Source organism: Scyliorhinus canicula, chromosome 5, assembly GCF_902713615.1.
Source record: "Scyliorhinus canicula chromosome 5, sScyCan1.1, whole genome shotgun sequence".
In the NCBI taxonomy this organism is placed as follows: domain Eukaryota; kingdom Metazoa; phylum Chordata; class Chondrichthyes; order Carcharhiniformes; family Scyliorhinidae; genus Scyliorhinus; species Scyliorhinus canicula.
Window position 1 is genome coordinate 117,868,230 of NC_052150.1, and position 23,529 is coordinate 117,891,758.

Sequence of the window (23,529 nt, forward strand, 5' to 3'; positions counted from 1 at the left end):
GGCTGAAGGCACTGGATACTGCAATGGCTTTGGGTCCTGACGATATTGCAGCAACAGTACTTGTGCTCAAGAACCTACCGCAGCCCAAGCCAAACTTTCCCAGTACAGCTACAAAACCGACATCTACCCAGCAATGTGGAAAATTGCTCAGGTATGTCATATACAGAAGAAGCATGACAAATCCAACCTGATCAATTACCGCCCCATCAGGCTACGCTCGGTCATCAGTAAAGTGATACAAGGGGTCACCAACAGTGCCATTATTACTTAACAGTAACCTGTTCATGATGCAGAGTTTGGGTTTTACCAGGTCATTCAGCTCCTCATTGCAGACTTGGTTCAAACCTGGGCAAAAGAGTTGAATTCCAGCGGTGAAGTGAGTGCGCCATCCCTTGACATCAAGGCAGCATTTGATTGAGTATAGCATCCAGGAGACCTAAACAAAACTGGAGTCAATGGGAATCGGGGGACCATCCCGGCCCGTGGCATTTCCCGACTGCATTCCCCTGATACTATCCATCACCTTAGCCCCAGCGGCTCCTCAAAACTTGCCTCTTCCGATCCTCTATCTTCTATCCACCTCCATTATCTCATCCAACAGCCCGTGCTCCTCCCTCCTCCTCCTATCTCTTTCAGCCTTAAACAAAATAATCTCAACTCGGACCACCGCCTTCAAAGCTTCCCAAACCTCCGACACGTCCCTGTTCTGATTAAGTTCAACATAATTCCTAATCGCCACACTCACCTTCTCACCAAACACCTTGTCTACCAGATGTCCCGACTCCAACCTCCACACAGGCCTCTGCACCTTCCCCGGACTGTGCTTCACATCTAGCCAATACGGCACGTAGTCCGAAATCACAGTTCTTGCATACTCCGCCCCGCCACCTCCATTAGCGCTGACCGACTCACCACAAAAATAAATCAATTCTAGACTACACCATTTACATGTGGAAGAAGGAGGAACCCCCCCCCCCCCCCCCCCCCCCCCCCCCCCCGCCCCCCGTTTCTAAACCTCCACAGATCCATCATCCCCATGCTCTCCATAAACCCTCCCGGGTGCGTATCAAAGTCCGGAATAGCCCCCAATTGCTTGTTTAAAATCCCCGCATTGTCTCAGTAAGGTACATACATGTTGACTAACACTACTGGCATACCTTCTATCACTCGACTCACGATCACAAACCTGCCCCCCCACTCCCCTCCGCTGGTCTCGTACCCCCGACCCCTACAGACCTCATTTTCTTACTTAACAAAATGGCCAGTTGTTTCATCAATTACGTTCGTTCCATCATAAAGTCTTCCCTGAAGACTGCGCAATGTTCACCATCATTCATCTCTCCTCTGACATTGAAGCTGTCCATGTCAAAATGCAGCAAGACTTAGATAATATCCAGGTTTGGGCTGCCAAGTAACATTCACACCACAGAAGTGCCATGCAATGACCAACACCAACAAGAGAGAATCTAACCATCGCCCCTTGGCATTTACAGGCATTACCATCGCTGTATTCCCTGTCCACCATCTATACGGCATAAGTCAGGTGCGTGATCGAATACTCAGCACTTGTCTGAATGAGTGCAGCTCCAACAACGCTCAAGCTCAACACCATCCAGGACACAGTAGCTCGCTTGATAAGATACCCCTTCCACACACATTTAATCCCACCACCACCGATGAACAGTGGCATCAGTGTGTACATCTACATGGTTCCCAAGCAGTAGTCTAAGAAGCACTGGTGATCCGCGAGAGTAGTGCACGTTTCCATGAAAAAAAATAGAACAATTACACGTACCTCATATGTATCATAATCAAGGTGGCATTATTAATCACAATGTAATTTGCTTCACAAACCTCCTTGTGTAATATAATCCATTATATTATTCCTTAAATGAAATAGTGTGGCGCTTTTGCATGACGTCAATGTGAACTAACGCTTCCCTCTGTGCATAAGTCAGTTAGGAAAAATTTGCCTGACAAAGTCAAAGATGGATCGGTGGCTTTCATCTGCCACACTACTTCAATGAAGAATGCAGGAGCAAATGCCAGAAGCAACTTCAGGCATACCTAAAAATGAGGTGTCAACCTGGTGAAGCTACAACACAGGAGTACTTGTGTCCTAACAGCATAAGCAACAATAACCAGAGCTAAACAAATTCACAACGACTGCATCAGGTCTAAGGTCTGCAACCATGCCATATCCAGCCGTGAATGGTGGTGGACAATCAAACAACTCACTGGAGGAGGAGGTTCCACAAATATCCCCAGCCTCAATGATGGAGCAGCCAGGCACATAGATGCAAAAGACGAGGCTGAGGCATTCGCAAAATCTTCAGCCACAAGTGTCAGGTGGATGATCCATCTCGGTCTCCTCCGGAGGTCCCCAGCATCACAAATATCAGTTTTCAGCAAATACGATTCAATCCACATGATATCAAAAAACGGCTGAAGGCACTGGATACTGCAAAGGCTATGGACCCTAACAATATTCAGGTAATACTATTGAAGAGTTGTGCTCCAGAACTTGCCACACTCCTGCTTTTGTACAACTACAACACTGGCACCTATCCAACCATGTAGAAAATTGCCCAGGTGTGTCCTATAGACATGAAACAGGACAAATCCAACCCAGCTACTTACCACCCTATCAAAGAAAAGTACAGCACAGGAACAGGCCCTTCGGCCCTCCAAGCCCGTGCTGACCATGCTGACCGACTAAACTACAATCTTCTACACTTCCTAGGTCAGTATCCCTCTATTTCCATCCTATTCATGAAGATGCTCCTTAAATGTCGCTATCGTCCCTGCTTCCACCACCTCCTCCGGCAGCGAGTTCCAGGCACCCACTACCCTCTGTGTAAAAAACTTGCCTCGTACATCTACTCTAAACCTTGCCCCTCGCACCTTAAACCTATGCCCCCTAGTAATTGACACCTCTACCCTGGAGAAAAGTATCTGACAATCCACTCTATCTATGCCCCTCATACTTTTGCAGACCTCTATCAGGTTGCCCTTCAACCTCCGTCGTTCCAGTGAGAACAATCCGAGTTTATTCAACCGCTCCTCATAGTTAATGCCCTCCTTACCAGGCAACATCCTGGTAAATCTCTTCTGCACCCTCTCTAAATCCTCCACATCCTTCTGGTAGTGTGGCAACCAGAATTGAACACTATACTCCAAGTGTGGCCGAACTAAAGTTCTATACAGCTGCAACATGACTTTCCAATTCTTATACCCAATGCCCCGACCAATGAAGGTGTGGTGGTATGATTAGCATAGCTGCCTGCCATTGGTGCAGAACACCGACTTACCATTGGCCCTGGTCGGTCATGTGCCTCTCGACAGGTTGGTTGAGACCAGTCATGTGACGGCTCCCCGATTGGTCGAGAGGCTGAGTTAACCCCGCCTCCAGGGTGGGGTATAAATACCCAGTACTCCCGGCGGTCGTCCTTCTACTGTAATCGACCGCAGGGCTAACATCTAGCAGATTAAAGCCATACTTTTGTTCAGCAACGCATCTCGCGTTCAATTGATGGTACATCAATTTAATCTGGTAGAAATTTGAAGATGGAGCTTCGGATCAAGTCCGAATGCCTCCGCATCAGCCCGCAAACTCCGAACGCATCGGAAATCTTCAAGCATTGGCTGGCGTGTTTCGATAGCTATCTGGCGACCGCAAGCAGCCCCCCCACTATGGCACACAAGCTTCATATTCTCCATTCCAGCGTGGGCATGGCGGCCTACGCGATAATAGGGGAAGAAAAAGAATACGACGTGGCAATGGACAAGCTAAAAGGACAATTAGCTTACTGTCCTAAAAGGACAGTAAACCGAGTGTTCGCCCGACATCTGCTGGCTACCAGACAACAGTTCCCCGGTGAGTCCTTAGATGATTTTTACCGGGCCCACGCTGTCCTGGGGAGGAATTGCACCTGCCTCGAAGTTTCAGTCACTGAGCACATGGAACTTTTGATCAGAGATGCTTACGTGGCTGGGATGCAGTCCGCCGCTATCCGCCAGCGGATGCTGGAAAAAGACGACCTCAGCCTAACTGAGGCACGGACTCTCTCCACGTCCCTGGAGGTCGCCAACTTAAACGCCCGCGCCTATGTCCCCAGCCACACTGCAGCTCCCTGTGCCTCCTGGCACGCTTCCCCACCGCCATCCGCCGCTCCCGACCCCCCTCAGGCCTGCGCCGCGGGACGCCCCGACAAGTCCACGGGGCCCCGCTGCTATTTCTGTGGGCTTGCCAAACACACCCGCCCGCGCTGCCCGGCCCGTTCCGCCCTTTGTAAGAACTGCGGGATGAAGGGCCATTTTTCGTCGGTCTGCCAGGCCAAATCGGTCGCTGCTGTGCCGCGCAGCAACCGGGGATCTCCTCCTCCAGGCCCTTCCGGGCCTTTCCAGCGCACCACACCAATCTCTCCCCCCCCCCCCCCCCCCCCCCCGCCGTCTCCGGGCCCCTGCACCCGGCCTGTGCGCCTCTCTGCCCCCGCTCCGATCGGCCCGCCGGCACCGCTAACCCCGCCCCCAGCAACCACGAGGGTCCTGTGGGCACCGCCATCTTGGGGCCCCGACTCCACGTATGGGTCCTGGGCGCCGCCATCTTGGGGCCCCGACCCAACGTGTGGGTCCTGGGCGCTGCCATCTTGGGGCCCCGACTCCACGTGCGGGTCCTGGGCGCCGCCATCTTGGGGCCCTGACTCCACGTGCGGGTCCTGGGCGCCGCCACCTTGGGGCCCCGACTCCACGTGCGGGTCCTGGGCGCCGCCATCCTGGACTGGCACACAAGGTCCTGCCAGCACCCACTCGGCCGACGCCGACTACGGATCTTCTCCACGGCTCGCGGCCATTCAGCTCGACCAGTCACGTCCATGCACGCTCACCAAGACGACGACGCAAATACACCTCAACGGGCACGAGACGGGCTGCCTGCTGGACTCCGGGAGCACGGAAAGCTTCGTACACCCTGACACGGTAAGACGCTGCGCGCTCCCTGTCCACCCTGTAAAACACAAAATCGGGTTAGCCTCAGGTTCGCACTCCGTCCGCATCACCGGGTGCTGCATCGCGGACCTCACGGTCCAGGGGAAGGTTTTCAAAAATTATAAACGCCTTATCCTCCCCGACCTTTGCGCACCGGCACTCCTAGGACTGGACTTCCAGTGCAACCTGCAGAGCTTGACCTTCCAATTCGGCGGCCCTATACCCCCCCTCACTGTCTGCAGTCTCGCGTCCCTCAAAGTGGACCCCCACTCCTTGTTTGCTAATCTCACCCCCGATTGCAAACCCGTCGTGACCCGGAGCAGACGGTACAGCGCCCAGGACCGGACCTTCATCAGGTCCGAGGTCCATAGGTTGCTGAAGGAAGGGGTCATCGAGGCCAGCAACAGTCCCTGGCGAGTCCAAGTGCTGGTGGTCCCGACTGGGGAGAAAAACCGGATGGTCATCGACTACAGCCAGACCATCAACCGGTTTACGCAACTGGACGCGTATCCTCGCCCCCGTATTTCCACCATGGTAAACGAGATTGCGAAATACAAAGTCTTCTCCACGGTGGACCTCAAGTCCGCTCATCACCAGCTCCCCATCCGCGCGAGTGACTGCAAGTACACCGCGTTCGAGGCAGATGGGCGCCTCTACCACTTCCTCAGGGTTCCATTCGGTGTCACAAATGGGGTCTCGGTCTTCCAACAGGAGATGGACCGAATGGTCGACAAGTACGGATTACGGGCTACCTTCCCGTATCTCGATAACGTCACCATCTGCGGCCACGACCAGCAGGACCATGACACCAACCTCCGAAAATTCCTCCAAACCACAAAACTCCTTAATCTAACTTACAATAAGGATAAGTGCGTGTTTAGCACCGACCGTCTAGCCATCCTCGGCTACGTAGCGCGTAACGAAGTGATAGGCCCCGACCCCGAACGCATGCGCCCCCTGATAGAACTCCCTCTCCCCAATACTCTCAAATCCCTTAAACGCTGCTTGGGTTTCTTCGCTTACTACGCCCAATGGGTTCCCATTTACGCCGACAAGGTCCGTCCCCTCATTCAGTCCACGACCTTCCCGCCATCGTCAGAGGCCTGCCAGGCCTTTAGCCGCATCAAAGCGGACATCGCAAAGCCACGATGCGCGCCATCGATGAGTCCCTCCCCTTCCAGGTTGAGAGCAACGCATCAGAAGTAGCTCTGGCGGCCACACTGAACCAAGCGGGCAGACCCATGGCCTTCTTCTCCAGAACCCTCCAGGCTTCCGAACCCCACCACCCCTCTGTGGAAAAGGAAGCCCAGGCCATAGTCGAAGCTGTGCGACATTGGAGGCACTATTTGGCCGGCAGGAAGTTTACCCTCCTCACAGACCAACGGTCAGTAGCCTTCATGTTCGATAATGCACAGAGGGGCAAGATTAAGAACGACAAGATCTTACGGTGGCGGATCGAGTTGTCCACGTACAACTACGATATCTTGTATCGTCCTGGGAAGCTCAATGAGCCTCCTGATGCCCTGTCCCGCGGTACCTGCGCCAGCGCGCAGATAGACCGCCTAGCTCCCTCCTCACGGACCTCTGCCATCCAGGGGTGACCCGTTTCTATCATTTCGTAAAGACCCGCAACCTGCCCTACTCCATCGAGGAAGTCAGGTCAGTAACCCGTGACTGCCACATCTGCGCAGAGTAAAAACCGCACTTCTACCGCCCCGAGCGCGCGCACCTGATCAAAGCATCCCGCCCCTTCGAACGTCTCAGCACAGACTTCAAGGGGCCCCTTCCCTCTAGCAGCCGCAACATTTACTTCCTGATGGTGATCAATGAATAATCCCGCTTCCCCTTCGCCATTCCCTGCCCCGACATGACCACATCGACTGTCATTAAGGCCCTCCTCTCTATCTTCTCCCTGTTCGGCTACCCCGCGTACATACACAGCGATCGGGAGTCCTCCTTTATGAGCGACGAGCTGCGTCAATTCCTGCTCTGCAGGGGAATTGCCTCTAGCAGGATGACCAGCTATAACCCCCGGGGTAACGGACAGGTCGAGCGGGAGAATGGTACCATCTGGAAGACCATACTACTGGCCCTCCGGTCCAGAGATCTCCATATTTCCCGATGGCAAGAGGTTATCCCCGATGCCCTACATTCTATCTGCTCACTCCTCTGTACCACAACTAATCAGACACCTCATGAACGCCTTCTTGTTTTCCCCAGGAAGTCGTCCTCCAGATCCCCTCTCCCGACATGGCTGGCCATCCCCAGACCCATCTTGCTCCGGAAGCATGTGCGGGTGCACAAATCCGACCCGTTGGTGGAACAAGTCCAGTTACTCCACGCTAACCCGCAGTATGCGTACGTGGAGTACCCCGACGGTCGGCAGGACACGGTCTCCCTCCGGGACCTGGCACCCGCCGGCGTGCGGCCCTCCCCCCCCCACCTTCACCAGAGACGCCCCTCTGTCCCTTTTCCCCCAGCGCCCCACCCAGGCCACCCCTCCCCCATCCATGGCGTCTCCCCCACCAGCGGAGACAGTTCAAGGACCATCACTCCCGGAGTCCAGGACATCAGCTGAACCACCACCATCGGCTGAACCAACGTCACCAACTCCACTGCGGCGGTCTGCCAGGACGTCACGGGCAACGTAAAGGCTGATCGAGTCCATTTGACTTCAACACCACCATGGACCTTGTATGGACACTATGTACTGTTGCTAATTGTCTGGGCCAGTGGGAAGCCAAGGATGCATTTTTTTTCCTTCTCTCCTTACTACTCACACCACCAGTTCTCTCTCCCCCCCCCCCAGCTCTCGTTGACACCCCCCCCACCACTTCTTTCTCCGCAAGGGGTCAATGTGGTGGTATGATTAGCATAGCTGCCTACATTGGTGCAGAACACCGGCTTACCATTGGCCCTGGTCAGTCATGTGCCTCTCAACAGGTTGGTTGAGACCAGTCATGTGACGGCTCCCCGATTGGTCAAGAGGCTGAGTTAACCCCGCCTCCAGGGTGGGGTATAAATACCCAGTACTCCCGGCGGTCGTCCTTCTACTGTAATCGACCGCAGGGCTAATATCTAGCAGATTAAAGCCATACTTTTGTTCAGCAACTCGTCTCGCGTTCAAGTGATGGTACATCAGAAGGCAAGCATGCCGTATGCCTTCTTGACTACCTTCTCCACCTGTGTTGCCCCTTTCAGTGACCTGTGGACCTGTACACCTAAATCTCTCTCTGACTTTCAATAGAACTCTTTAGAGTTCTACCATTCACTGTATATTCCCTACCTGCAATAGACCTTCCAAAATGCATTACCTCACATTTGTCTGGATTAAACTCCATCTGCCATCTCTCCGCCCAAGTCTCCAAACGATCTAAATCCTGCTGTATCCTCTGACAGTCCTCATCGCTATCCGCAATTCCATCAACCTTTGTGTCGTCTGCAAACTTACTAATCAGACCAGTTACATTTTCCTCCAAATCATTTATGTACACTACGAACAGCAAAGGTCCCAGCACTGATCCCTGCGGAACACCACTAGTCACAGCCTTCCAATTAGAAAAGCACCGTTCCATTGCTACTCTCTGCCTTCTATGACCTAGCCAGTTCTGTATCCACCTTGCCAATGTACAGTCTCCATTCTACAGTATACATTCTACAGTATACAGTCTATCAGTTTACTCTCCATCATCAACAAAGTGATGGAAGGAGTATTCAACAGTGCTATGAAGCAGCACTTAATCACTTACTCAGTTTGGGTTCCACCAGGGTCACTAAGCTCCTGACCTCCTTACAGCCTTGGTTCAAACATGGACAAAAGAGTTCAATACCAGATGTGAGGTGAGAACGGCTGCCCTTGAGAACAAGGCAGCATTTGACCGAGTATGGCATCAAGGAGCCCTAGCTAAACTGGAGTCAATGCGAATCAGGGGTGAAACTCTCTGCTGGTTGGAGTCATACCTGGCACAAAGGAAGATGGTTGTGATGGTTGGAGGTGAAGCACCTCAGCTCCAGGACATCACTGTAGGAGTCCCTCAGGCTAGTGTCATAGGCCCAACCATCTCCAGCTGCTTCATCAATGATCTCCCTTCCATGATAAGGTCAGAAGTGGGGATGTTTGTGGATGACTGCACAATGTTCGGCACTATTCACAACTCTTCAGGTAATGAAGCAGTTCATGTCCAAATAAATCATGACCTGGACAATATCCAGGCTTGGGCTGACAGATGGCAAGTTACATTCGCACCACATAAGTGCCAGGCAATTACTATCTCTTCCAAGAGAGGATCTAACCATCGCCCCTTGACATTCAATGGCATTACCATCGCTGAATCTTCCACAGTCAACATCCTGGAGGTTATCATTGATCAGTAGCTAAACTGGACTAGCCATATTAATACTGTGGCTACCAGGGCAGGTCATAGGCTAGGAATCCTAAGTGAATAACTCACTTCTTGACTCTCTCCACCCCCCCCCCCCCAGCCCAAAAAGCCTGTCCACCATCTACAAGGCACAAGGGGCTGGTTTAGCTCACCAGGCTAAATCGCTGGCTTTTAATGCAGACCAAGCAGGCCAGCAGCACGGTTCGATTCCCGTACCAGCCTCCCCGGACAGGCGCCGGAATGTGGCGACTAGGGGCTTTTCACAGTAACTTCATTGAAGCCTACTCGTGACAATAAGCGATTTTCATTTTCATTTTCATTTTCAGCTAGGAGTCTAGCATGGTGGTTAGCATAAATGCTTCACAGCTCCAGGGTCCCAGGTTCGATTCCCGGCTGGGTCACTGTCTTTGTGGAGTCTGCACATCCTCCCCGTGTGCGTGGGTTTCCTCCGGGTGCTCCGGTTTCCTCCCACAGTCCAAAGATGTGCGGGTTAGGTGGATTGGCCATGATAAATTGCCCGTAGTGTCTTAATAAAAGTAAGGTTAAGGGGGGGGTTGTTGGGTTACGGGTATAGGGTGGATACGTGGATTTGAGTAGGGTGATCATTGCTCGGCACAACATCGAGGGCCGAAGGGCCTGTTCTGTGCTGTACTGTTCTATGTTCTAATGGAATACCCTCCACTTGCCTGGATGATTGCAGCTCCAACAACGCTCAAGTGCCAAACACCCTCCAGGCCAAAGCAGCCCACTTGATTGCTCCCCCTTCCATTAACATTCAAACCCTCCAGCACTGACGAACAGTGGCAGCCATGTGTTCCATCTACAAGTTGTACTGCAGTAACTAAGTGGGGCATGTAGCACAATGGTTAGCACAGTTGCTTCACGGCTCCAGGGTCCCAGGTTCGATTCCCGGCTTGGGTCACTGTGTAGAGTTTGCACTTTCTCCCCGTGTCTGCTTGGGTTTCCTCCGGGTGCTCCGATTTCCTCCCAGTCTAAAGATGTGCGGGTTAGGTGGATTGGTCATGCTAAATTGCCCTTAGTTCCAAAAAGGTTGGGTTGGGTTACGGGGATAGGGTGCAGACTCGTTGGGCCAAATGGCCTCCTTTTGCACTGTAAATTCTATGAACTCACCAAGATTCCTTAAACAGCACCTTTCAAACCCATGACCACTACCATCTAGAACGACAAGAGCAGCAGATACCTGGGAACTCCACCACTTAGAGGTTTCCCTCCAAGTCACTCACTACCCTGACTTGGAAATATATCGCCTTTCCTTCATTGTTGCTGGGGCAACATTCTGGAACTCTCTCCCTAACAGCACGGTGGGTGTGGGAACACATCAATTAGTGCAGCGGTTCAAGAAGGCAACTCATCACCACATTCTGAAAGGCAACTAGGGACAGGCAATAAATGCTGGCCCAATCAGCAACACCCACAGCCCGTAAATGAATTAAAAAAAACACTTAAGAGAAAAGTGGCAGATGGTCAAAATGAAACAGGCATCAGGAAATGAAACTCAGCACAACAAAAGTAAGCAACAGTACGGAGAAAATTGGATTTCTTCATTGTCACGTGTACCGAGGTACAGTGAAAAGTATTGTACTGCTCAAACAGATCATTCCGCACATGAAAGAAAATACATAATAGGGCAAACATAAAACGCACAATGTACATACAGAGACACAGGCATCAGGTGAAGCACACAGAGTGTAGTACTACTCAGCAGAGATGTGTGAAGAGATCAGATCAGTCCATCAGTACATAAGAGGGTCGTTTAGGAGTCTGGTAACAGCGGGGTAGAAGCTGTTTTTGAATCTGTTAGTGCGTGTCCTCAGACATTTGTGTCTCCTGCCCGATGGAAGAAGTTGGAAGAGTAAGCCAGGTGGGAGTGGTCTTTGAATATGCTGCCCGCTTTCCCAAGGCACTGTAGTTTCTTCCGGTCTTGGGCCAAGCAGTTGCCATACCAGGCTGTGATGCAGCCAGATAGGATGCTTTCTATGGTGCCTGTATAAAAGCTGGTAAGATCAATGTGGGCATGCCGAATTTCCTTAGTTTCCTGAGGAAGTATAGGCGCTGTTGTCCTTTCTTGGTTGTAGCATCGACGTGGGTGGACCAGGACAGATCTTTGGTGATGTGCACACCCAGAAACTTGAAGCTGTCAACCACCTTACAGAAATAATAACTTAAAACTGGGATTTACTTCTGCAGGCACTGAAAACAAACTGTTGCCAGTGTGCCCTCTGTTGTGAAGTTCTGTCAAATGAAGGCTTAAAGCCTGCTAATATTTACTGTCACCTTGAGACTAAACATGAGGAATATGTATCCAAGCCAATCAAATTTTTAGGAAAACAAGCTCAAAGAATTCCAAAGTAGCAAGAAAGTTATGGAATTCAACATCTATAACCAGTGATAATGCGGAAGGGTGGAGGCCTCATATCGCGTAGCTCGGCTCATTGCAAAGGCAAGAAAGCAGCACACAATTGGGAAGCAGTTGATATCGCCAGTGGCTGAGGAAACATAGAAATATAGAAAATAGAAGAAGGAGACCAGTCGGTCTTTCGAGCCTGCTCCACCATTCATTATGATCATGGCTCATCATCCAACTCAGCAGCCTGATCTCGCTTACCCTCCCCCCAGATCCTTTGATCCCCTTCACCCCAAGTTCTATATCAAACTGCTTTTGAAAACATACAATGTTTATGCCTCAACTGCTTTCTGTGATAACAAATTCCACAGAGTGATGAACTTTCTCCTCATCTCAGTCCTAAATGGTCAACCGTGTATCCTCAGATTATGGCCCCTGGCTCTGGACACAAACCGCCCCCACCATCGGAAACATTCTTGTACCCTGTTTAGTCCTGTTAGAATTTTATAGGTTTCTATGAGATCTCCCCTCATTCTTCTGAACAACTGCAAATACAATCTTAACTGACTCAGTGTCTCCTCATACATCAGTCTTGCCATCCCAGAAATCAGTCTGGTAAACCTTTGTTGCACTTCCTCTGGAGCAAGAACATCCTTCCTCAGATAAGGAGACCAAAACTGCACACGATATTCCAGATGTGGCCTCACCCAAGACCCTGTATGATTGCAGCAAGACATCCCTGCTCCTGTACTCAAATCCTCTCACTTTGAAAGCCAATGTACCATTTCCCTTCTTTACTTACCTTCGGCGACTGGTGTACAGGGACACCCCGATCTCATTGCACATTCCCCTCTCCTAACTTACGCCCATTCAAATAATAATTTCATAATTTAAAAATGGGATTGATTAGGCAAAATTTGTAGGAATTAGTACAGATAGGGTCCGTGCGTTTCCACTAGTAGGACTACTTCAAGTAAATGTGCTGTGAGGAGTACAGTGTATTTGTAAGTGTGCATCATAAACTATTAGAAATAGCTGCATTTTTAATACAGGTTGATTTACAAACTTGAATCGCGTCAGAAATAGGCAATGTAAAAAATGTTTATAAAGACTTTAGTACGTTAATAATAATAATAATCTTTTATTGTCACAAGTAGGCTTAAATTAATACTGCAATGAAGTTACTGTGAAAAGCCCCTAGTCGCCACACTCCGGCGCCTGTTCAGGTACATGGAGGGAGAATTCAGAATGTCCAAATTAATAATAATCTTTATTAATGTCACAAGTGGGCTTACATTAACACTGCAATGAAGTTACTGTGAAAATCCTCTAGTCACTACACTCTGGCGCCTGTTCGGGTACCATGAGGTAGAATTCAGAATGCCCAATTCACCGAACAAGCACGTCTTTTGGGACTTGTGGGAGGAAGCCGCAGGACCCGGACGAATCCCACGTAGACATGAGGAGAGCATGCAGACTCCGCACAGACAGTGACCCAAGCCGGGAATCAAACCCAGGTCCCTGGCACAGTGTAGCAACAGTGCTAACCAATGTGCTACCTGTAATGATATGTATATTGATGTTTAGATGCCGGCGTTGGACTGGGATGAGCACAGTAAGAAGTCTTACAATACCAGGTTAAAGACCAACAGGTTTTTTTCAAATCACTAGCTTTCGGAGCACTGCTCCTTCCTCAGGTGAATGAAGAGGTATGTTCCAGAAACATATATATAGACAAAGTCAAAGATGCAGCACAATGCTTTGAATGCGAGCATTTGCAGGTAATTAAGTCTTTACAGATCCAGAGATAGGGGTAACCCCAGGTTAAAGAGGTGTGAATTGTCTGAAGCCAGGACAGTTGGTAGGATTTCGTAAACCCAGGCCAGATGGTGGAGGATGAAGGTAATGCGACATGAATCCAAGGTTCCGGTTGAGGCCGTACTCATGTGTGCGAAACTTGGCTATAAGTTTCTACCCGGCGATTTTGCGTTGTCGCGCATCCTGAAGGCCGCCTTGGAGAACGTTTACCCGGAGATCAGAGGCTGAATGCCCTTGACTGCTGAAGTGTTCCCCGATTGGAAGGGAAAATTCCTGCCTGCCGATTGTCGCGCGATGTCCGTTCATCCGTTGTCGCAGCTTCTGCATGATCTCGCCAATGTACCACGCTTCGGGACATCCTTTCCTGAGGTAGACAACGTTGGCCGAGTCGCAGGAGTATGTACCGCGTACCTGTTGGGTGGCGTCCTCACGTGTAATGGTGGTACCCATGTCGATGATCTTTTCTATATTAAACTATGCTATCTCTAACTAGCGACTTCTGAAGTATAACTGCTCCTCGGCCTGGCACTCTTCCAGCTGCCTTCTAATTCCTAACTCCCAGAATCCCCAAAGTCACATTGTATATCTTCTAAATATACATATGGAGAGATTGCAGAGATTGCCATGGCAGGGTTTTGTGGTGTTGTGGTCGCTGTTCTGAAGGCTGGGTATTTGCTGCAAACAACGGTTTGTTTGAGGTTGCGCGGTTGTTTGAAGGCAAGTAGTGGGGGTGTGGGGTGACCTTGGCAAGATGTTCATCTTCATCAATGATGTGTTCAACGCTGCGAAGAAGATGTTGTAGTTTCTCCGCTCTGGGGGAGTACTGGACGACCAAGGGTACTCTGTCAGTTGTGTCCTGTGTTTGTCTTCTAATGAGGTGGGTGCGGTTTTTTGCTGTGGCGCGTTGGAACTGTCAATCGATGAGTCGAGCGCAATATCTCATTCGCATCTTTCAGCGTCTGTAGATGTCTGCTATTGTAGATGTATGTATATTGACTGTGATGTAAAGGGTTAACAAGTTAATGGTAATGCTTCTTTTTTTTCCAGAAAATATTTTATTGAGGCATTTATAATTTAAATAATTTTCAACATCAAATGTGAACAAAAACATAAACCAAATATAACCAACAAACCCCCGACCACAAACCCCAGCCAACATGGCTTACACAAAAAATGCCACCTACCCAGCTACCCCTCCGTTGGTTCTCCTGTCCTTACTTGTCCCATCCATGCCTCCCCCTTTCCTCCACCCCCAACCTCCTTGTTGACAGCTTTGTTTCTCTCAAAAAAGTTGATGAACGGCTGCCACCTCCGAGCAAATCCCTGCAACGAACCCCTCTAGGCAAATTAAATTTTCTCAAGTCTGAAAAACCCCGCCATGTCACTAATCCATACCCCCGACATCAGGTTTTCCGAATCCCTCCACCCTAGTAAGATCCGTCTCCACTAGGGAGGCAATGGCCAGGACGTCGGCCTCTCTCGCCCCGTGGGCTCCGGGGTCTTCCGATACACCAAAGATAGCCACCTCTGGACTCGGCACCACCCTCACTTGCAAGACCTCTAACATGATGTCAGCAAACCCCTGCCAGAAAACCCAAAGTCTCGGACACGCCCAAAGCATATGGACTTGATTCGCAGGACCCCCGCAAAGCGCCCACACCTATCCTCCGCCTCCTCAAAGAACCTGTTCATCTGGGCCACAGTCATGTGTGCCCTGTGGACCACCTTAAATTGTATCAGGCTGAGCCTGGCGCACAACGAGGACGCATTAACTCTCCTCAGGGCCTCCTCCCATAACCCGGCCTCCAACTCCCCACCCAGCTCTTCTTCCCACTTTACCTTCACCTCCCCTATCGTGCCTCCCGCCAACTCCTTCAGCTCCTTGTAGATCTTGGAGATCTTCCCCTCTCCTACTCCTGTTCTCGACACCATCTTATGCTGTAGCCCCTGGGGCAGCAGGTGCAGGAAGGTCGTAACCTGCCTCCGCACAAAATCCCTCACCTGCAGATACCGGAACCCATTCCCCCACGAGCAACTCAAACTCCTTCTCCAGCTCCTCCAGACTTGGAAAACCCTCATGAATAAAGAGATTCCCAAATCTCTCGATCCCTGCACGCTGCCACCTCCGAAAGTCCCTGTCCAGTCCCCCCGCAGCAAACCGGTGGTTATCACATATCGGTGTCCACACTGACACCCCCTCTAACCCCATGTGCTGCCTCCACTGCCCCTGATGCACAATCAATGGACACGAAACGTAGATAAAGTCCGAACGATAGGCTTTAATACGCAAGAAGTGACCCGGCAGCAGACGTACAGAAGAATAGCTGACTGCCGGGGAACAGGGGCTCTTATACCCCGCCTCGTAGACGGAGCTACCTTCCTCTCAGCCAATCGGCTGAGAGGCACATGACATACCTGGGCCAATGGGCAGTGAGTCCTCTGCACCAATGGCAGATCACACTCCCAGGTACCGTAATACCCCTAGTCATACTATCACAGCCCCCACACCCTCAGGCTGCCACTGCTACCTAGGCTTGTGGAGTACCGAGCCGGCGAGAACGGCAGAGGTGCCGTTAACAATGCCCCCAAACTCATGTCCTTACATGACACCGCCTCCACCAGCTCCCACACCGTCCCCTCCCCCACTACCAACTTCCTGACCATCACAATATTCGTCGCCCAGTAGTAGTTAATGAAATTTGAGGAGCCAGCCCCAGCAGCCCCACCGCCACACTCCAGCAACATCTTTTTCACCCCCCGGGGTTTTACCCGCCCAAACCAATCCCGAGATGTCTGCATTCACTTTTTTGGAAAGCACCTTGGGAATAAAAATTGGGAGGCTCTGGAAAACAAAAACCTCGGGAGGACCGTCATTTAAACTGTCTATACCTGCCCCGCCAATGACAACGGGAGCACATTCCAGCTCCGAAAGTACCCCCTCATCTGTTCTACTAACCGACCAAATTCAGTTTATGCAGCTGCTCCCACTCCCTCGCCACCTGGATACCCAAATATCGAAAGCTCCCTCTCACCATCTTGAACAGCATCTCACCCAATCTCTTCTCGCCCCCTTGCCTGGATTGCAAAGACCTCACTCTTACCCATATTCAATTTGTATCCCGAAAACCTACCGGATTCCTCTAATGTCCCCATAATCCCGCCAATCCCCCCCAGTGGGTGCAATATATACAGGAGAAGATCATCCGCGGAAAGCGAGACACTGTATTCCACCCCCGCCCCCCCATACTATCCGCTGCCAGACCCTCGACGCTCTCAATACCGAAGCCAACATCTCTATGGCCAAGGCAAACAACAGTGGGGCAAGTGGACATCCCTGCCTCGTCCCTCAGTGCAATCTGATCTCACCCAATTCGTCCGCACACTCCCAATCTCTCTCGCCGTCTCCTGCTTCCTCAACTGGTGCACGAACATCCTGCTTGCTTTCTCCCCATACTCAGATCCGCCCCTCTCACGCTTTGTAACTGCCCTACCGCCTTACCCATGGATAACAGCCCGAATTCCATTTGCAACCTCTGGCGTTCCTTTAACAGCACTTCCTCCGGGGCCCATGCATATTGCCTGTCCACCTGCAGGATTCCTCCACTAGCCTTTCTATTTTCACCCCCTCGGCCTTCTCCCTGTGTGCCCAAATCAAAATAAACTCCCCCCACCCTGACCACTGCTTTCAGTGTCTCCCAAACCATACCTGCCGAAACCTCCCCCATGTCATAAATCTCAACATATCCCCGGATGGCCTTCTTCACCCGCTCACACACATCTTCCTCCGCTAACAGTCCCAGATCCATCCTCCATTGCAGGCCCTGGGCCTCGCTCTTGCTCACTCATAAATTCACTCTGTGTGGGGCATGGACCGATATCACTATTGCCGAATACACAACATCCACCACCCCTGCCAACAACTTCTTATCCAACACGAAGAAATCTATTCGGGAGTACACCTTGTGCACATGGGAATAAAACAAAAATTTGTTCGCCCTCGGCCTCCCAAATCTCCACGGATCCACCCGCCCACATGTTCTCCATGAACACCCGAAGCTCCTTAGCTGTAGCTGATACCCTTTCCGACCTCAAACTCGGCCGGTCCAGTCTCGGATTCAGGATTGTAGTAAAGTCCGCCCCCATAATCAGCTGATGAGAGCCCATGTCCAGAATCTTCCCCAGCACCCGCCTCATAAATTCCACATCGTCCCAGTTTGGGGCATAGATCTTTACTAACACTACCGGCATCCCCTCCAATTTCCCGCTTACCATAACGTACCTTACCCCAGAGTCCGCACTATATTTCCCACCTCAAACGCCACCCGCTTATTGACCACAATCGCCACCCCCAACGTTTTAAAGTCCAATCCCGAACAAAATACTTGCCCAACCATCCATTCCTCAGCCTAATCTGGTCCCCCACCTTCAGGTGCGTCTCTTGTAGCATGGCCACATCCGCCTTCAATTGTTTCAGTGTGCGAACACAAGGGTCCTCTTGACTGGTCCATTCAGTCCTCGCATGTTCCACTTGACCAGCCTGGTCGGGGTACATCCCGACGCTCCCCCCCCCCCCCCCCCCCCCCCCCCCCACCTCCGGTTGATCAACCATAGACCCCCAAATCCCCAGCAACAACCCCCTGCCCCCATCCCCCCACTGACCTTCCACTCACCCCCCCCATTGCATTTCCGTGAACTAGCCCGCCCAGCTAGCCTGGCAGCCCCTGCCCATGGCGCCTAGCATCCTACCCTGATCCTCCACTGATTCCCCTCCCCACCGCTCGAACGTTAGTGCAAACAAGCAAAAACGACGGGCAAAAATCCCTTCCGAAGCCCAAACAAAGAAACCAACCCTCTATCCCCTACAAAGAATAAACCTGAAGCCGAAAAAGAAAGAAGTGGCCCCAAACATAAGTTAACAGCAACATCATAACATCATCTCAAGTTCAAAGTCCTCATTCTCCTGCCAGTCCATTGTATTTAACAAATTCTGCCGTCTCCTCCGCCGAACCAAAGTATAAATCCCGGCCTTCGTAGGTCACCCACAGATGTGACGAGTACAGTAGCCCAAACTTCACCCCCTTCTTGTAGAGGGCTGCCTTAACCTTGTTAAAGCTTGCTCTCCTCTTGGCCAACTTTGCACCCTGGTACACTCTGATTTCACTGTCCTCCCAGGTGCAGCGCCTCGTCAGCCTGACCCACTTCATAATTTGCTCCTTGTCCAGGAACCGGTGCAACCGCACCACCATTGCCCTCGGCGGCTCATTCCCCTGTGGCTTCCTCATTCGCGCCATGATCGCTTTATCCACCTCCAAAGGCCGTGCAAACACACCCTCTCCAAGCAGCTTCTCCAGCATCCTCCCACATACATAAGCTCTGGCTAAAGGGACAAGTTTCTATGCCTACTTTCAAAATTACTTCAAAGGTGATATCCTCTTTAAATTATGAGTTTCTTTTAAATTATGAGTTTCTTTTAAAATATAGGTACATAGAAAAGCAATAAAGTATTTTTCTCAGACACAGCGTAGATTTCAAATTAAAGGATTCAACACAACAGGTAGCCAAGTGTTGTGTTCAAAAACATATTTTAAATCTTCGAAGTATTGTATATGTATGAAAATCTATCAGTGACAAGTTTGCAAACATTTCTCAGCAACCTCTAAATTTAGTATCAATGGAAACATCAGAATGGATATTAAATGACAACAAAACATTATAGAAGCAAAGCAAAAAAAAGTTAATTTTTTTTTAAGTTAGTTTAAATATGGGCAGTTCTGAATCATTCATAAGAATGCTAATGCATTTTGTAAAAGTTTGTCTAATAAGTGACAATCTCTGCTGCCTACTTTTGTAACAACGTCAGGACAGGAGGATGACATTTCCTGTGAATAATGTGAATCGACTGCAGAACAATGCAAAAACTGACCTCTATAAAGTCCAATTGCACCTTCATATCGCAGCACTTTGTTGAAGCAATCAAAGCTGTTACGGTACATAATCTCTTCCACAAATGATCCCGTGGAACGCTGGTTCTGCATACGGGTTTTCACCAGGTCAATTGGATAGACAGAAGCGGCACCTGTGGCTGTAGAGCAGAGCAGTAATAAAGTTAGTTTAAAATCTTTAACAATGGAGACAAGGAAAGAAAAACTAAACTACTCCCTCAATATAAACCACATTCATCAATTAGGTTCTTTTTATCTGCCAACTTTACAAAGAAAGATTTTAATTAAAGCATTTTCAGAAGTAACTCTAACTTATTATTAACTTGTCTCTTCTGAAGACAGTCTGGAGCCAAGTGAGACAGAAATACCACCTCTGAACAGTGGCAGGTACAAAAGCACTTCTATAAAGGTTCCTTATGATATAGTCTCAAATCAACACAATGAAGAATCTGCTCCAAAGGAAGGTAAAAAGGCATAATTTTCTTACATAAAAATGGTTTATGCAGAGGGAAAAGAAAATGTGCACCAACTAACCTCCAGCAATTCCACCAAGAATAAACCTGTACACCGATTCTGCCAGTTCCATCATTGCAAAATGTTGTGTGTCAATTCCAGCCATCTTAAAAGAAAATCAAACTTTGAGACCGCAACAAGGTTTGGTAATTTCATTATTCATCATAAGTTCCAAATATTTACCTACTGTACCACAGCAAAGAACAAATTAATCTGTTCTGACTTAATGAATAGGTGTAGGATGTTGCAATACGTGTCAAAACCCTGGGAGTGCAACAAATTAAATAATTTAAGGGAACTGTTTAAAATGCCCCTCAATATCCTCAGGACATGTGGTAGAATCCACATCAAGTAAAAAAGATCAGATAATATTTGTTTTAGAAGACTGAACAGTACACAATTGGAACAACCTGGGTATTCTACTGTTCCTCACAGTATAAAAGGTTTAATACTAACAACACTTTTGGAAAAGTGAAACTTAATACTGTTTCTAATTTTCAGTTTGCATCCAATTTTCTGGCACAATTGACATAAAAAATTTCCATTTTGAACCATTTTTGTACAATCCTGCTATTTCCTCAGGCTCAAAATTGCAACATTCCAAACCAAGCATTGCCATTTCAATGGAATTTAAATTGCATTTTGATAACGCCAACAGCATGCACCCCAACATTTGATGGAGGACATGCACATATCAGATGCAGGATGCCTCAGTTGAGGTGAGCATAAAGAAGAAAGCTGCTGCATTTCTGCACTCTTTGCATTGGATCAGACAAAACATATTTCTCAAGCGAGTTTCTTACTTTTCTGTTGGTTTTAAAAGTAGTGTTACTGAGTTTAAGTACTGTGGGCGCGATTCTCCGCTCCCCAGGCCGGGTGGGAGAATCGCGGGAGGGTCGCTCTGGCACCCCCCGCGATTCCCCCCCCCCCCCCCCCCCCCGCCGCCAAAATTTTGTGTCGCATCTTGCGACACGCCGCTCGGAGAATCCCGGGTCGCCGTTTTTCACGGCGACCCGCGATTCTCCGGCCCGGATGGGCCGAGCGGCCTGCTGTTCCCGACCTGTTCACGCCGGCGGCAACCACACCTGGTCGCTGCCGGTGTGAACAGCGCACGAAAGGTGAGTTTGGGGGCTGTGGGGGGCGGAGAGGGGATTGAGCACCACGGCCGTGCTTGGGATGGGACTGTCCCGCAATCGGTGCCCACCGATCGTCGGGCCAGCGTCTCCAAGAGACGCACTCTTTCCCCTCCGCCGCCCCGCAAGATCAAGCCGCCACGTCTTGCGGGACAGCGGAGGGGAAGACGGCACCCCCCCTGCGTATGCGCGGCTGACGTCATTAGGCGCCGCCGGCCGCGTCATTCTCAGCGCGCCGCCTTGACGCCAGCGTCAAGGCCCGGTAGCCGTGTTTGACGAAACGTCGCTCCTAGCCCCCCGGGGGTGGGGGGGATAGGGGGGACGAGGAGCGGCCTCCGACGCCGTCGTGAAACACTCCGGGTTTCACGACGACGTCGGCCGTTGCGGAGAATTCCACCCTGTATCTGGAGTTCTGAACAATATGTCCCTGACATCAGAATAGGTGCAGCAATCATATTTAGTCTATGAGGAAGAAGATGGTGAAGGCAAGTATGAAATTTGTCTAGATGACAGCCGGTGCACATATCATCTTCCTCTTCCTAACCTATCGACAACATTTGAGAAACTTTTAACATGGATATAAGGGTACAAGAAGCGGTAAAATCCAAGAAAAATGCTAGTGTGTCAGGAAGCTGATTCCAACCCACTATGTTCTCCATTTAACTGATGCACATTAGGCAATGCGCGACCAAGTTCTTGGGAAAAACAGTTTGCCAAATTCAGTTGTTAATCTTTAAATACAGCAAGATGAAGGTTGATAAATTGGTTTTCAAAGATTTTTGGAAGTCTCCAACGAAAGCATGTAATTGAGTGCTCGTGCTCATCATAATTGCACTGAGAGGTTTTTGCACAATTTGATGATAACTTTACTTACTGAAGAGGCAGCTGATGTGTTGGGTATGCTGGGTCTGCGATGACTGCGTTTACTGCAGTGGTGAGAGACACAGGCTTCCAATACTTGAAGAAATGCAACTCGATTTTATTGAACACTTAACTATAATACATACTTTAACTGTGGGTTGACACTATGCTGACTTGACTGGAGACCTGAGGCTAACCTGACCAGACTATCTTACTACCACATGGTGTTTGTTCTAGTTGCTGCTCACGAGCTCTGACTGTCTCAGAGACTGGATCCCGAGAGAGCGGGAAAACTAGTGCCCTCTGGCTTTATAGTGGTCGTGTCCTGTCTGGTGATTGACTGCTGTGTTCTGTGTGTTCACTGGTTATCCTGTATGTCAATCACTGCCTGTCTGCACACCATCATATACCTGTGTGTATATTATGACAGCGTCATCTAAACCAGGCATTGTCAAAGTCAGTGGCGCAACCCGCGGGTGGGTCACGGGCGGGTGTCGGGATGATCGTGGAGCCGTCCATAGCAGTGCTCCCGATCGCACACATCCGCGCGCAACAGCCGCCTTTTAATAATGCCGGCTGCAAGCGACCTTGAAAATGGCCATGAACATATATTTTATAAAGCAGCCGCACTGCGTATATGTTCCCGTTCATCGGTGTGCATGCGCAGCCTTTTTTCTACAAGTTCGGGAGAGATTTTATTTTCATAAAATTTTACAGGAAAAAAATGCAGAAACTGAAAATGTGTTCATCCTCTAGAACAAGAACAAAGAATAATGAAAATTACAGCGGAGGAACAGGCCCTTCGGCCCTCCCAGCCTGCGCCGATCCAGATCCTTTATCTAAACCTTGCGCCTATTTTCCAAGGATCTACTTCCCTCTGTTCCCCGCCCGTTCATATATCTCCAGATGCATCTTAAATGATGCTATCGTGCCCGCCTGTACCACTTCCGCTGGTAAAGCGTTCCAGACACCCACAACCCTCTGCGTAAAAAACTTTCCACGCACATTTCCCTTAAACTTTCCCCCTCTCACCTTGAAATCGTGACCCCTTGTAATTGACACCCCCACTCTCGGAAAAAGCTTGTTGCTATCCACCCTGTCCATACCTCTCATAATTTTGTAGACCTCAATCAGGTCCCCCCTCAACTTCCATCTTTCCAACAAAAACAATCCTAATCTACTCAACCTTTCTTCATAGCTAGCACCCTCCATACCAGGCAACATCCTGGTGAACCTCCTCTGCACCCTCTCCAAAGCATCCACATCCTTCTAGTAATGTGGCAACCAGAACTGCACGCAGTATTCCAAATGTGGCTTAACCAAAGTCCTATACAACTGTAACATGACCTGCCGACTCTCGTACTCAATACCCCGTCCGATGAAGGCAAGCATGCTGTATGCCTTCTTGACCACTCTATCGACCTGCGTTGCCACCTTCAGGGTACAATGGACCTGAACTCCCAGATCTCTCTGTACATCAATTTTTCCCAGGACTCTTCCATTGACCACATAGTCTTCTCTTGAGTTAG

At 49.9% G+C, this 23,529-nt stretch overlaps 1 protein-coding gene across 6 annotated transcripts in view; it reads right to left on the reverse strand.

Moving 5' to 3' along the window:
* LOC119966204 (calcium-binding mitochondrial carrier protein Aralar2) overlaps positions 1 to 23,529 on the reverse strand; it is a 413,059-nt gene that overhangs the window by 149,875 nt on the left and 239,655 nt on the right. For all 6 annotated transcript variants that reach the window (XM_038797538.1, XM_038797535.1, XM_038797537.1 and 3 more), the window contains 2 exons: positions 20,028 to 20,112; positions 19,475 to 19,633 (listed from right to left, as the gene is read on the reverse strand). In XM_038797538.1, the coding sequence (XP_038653466.1) occupies positions 19,475 to 19,633; positions 20,028 to 20,112 (244 nt within the window). The remainder of the gene's footprint in view (positions 1 to 19,474; positions 19,634 to 20,027; positions 20,113 to 23,529) is intronic.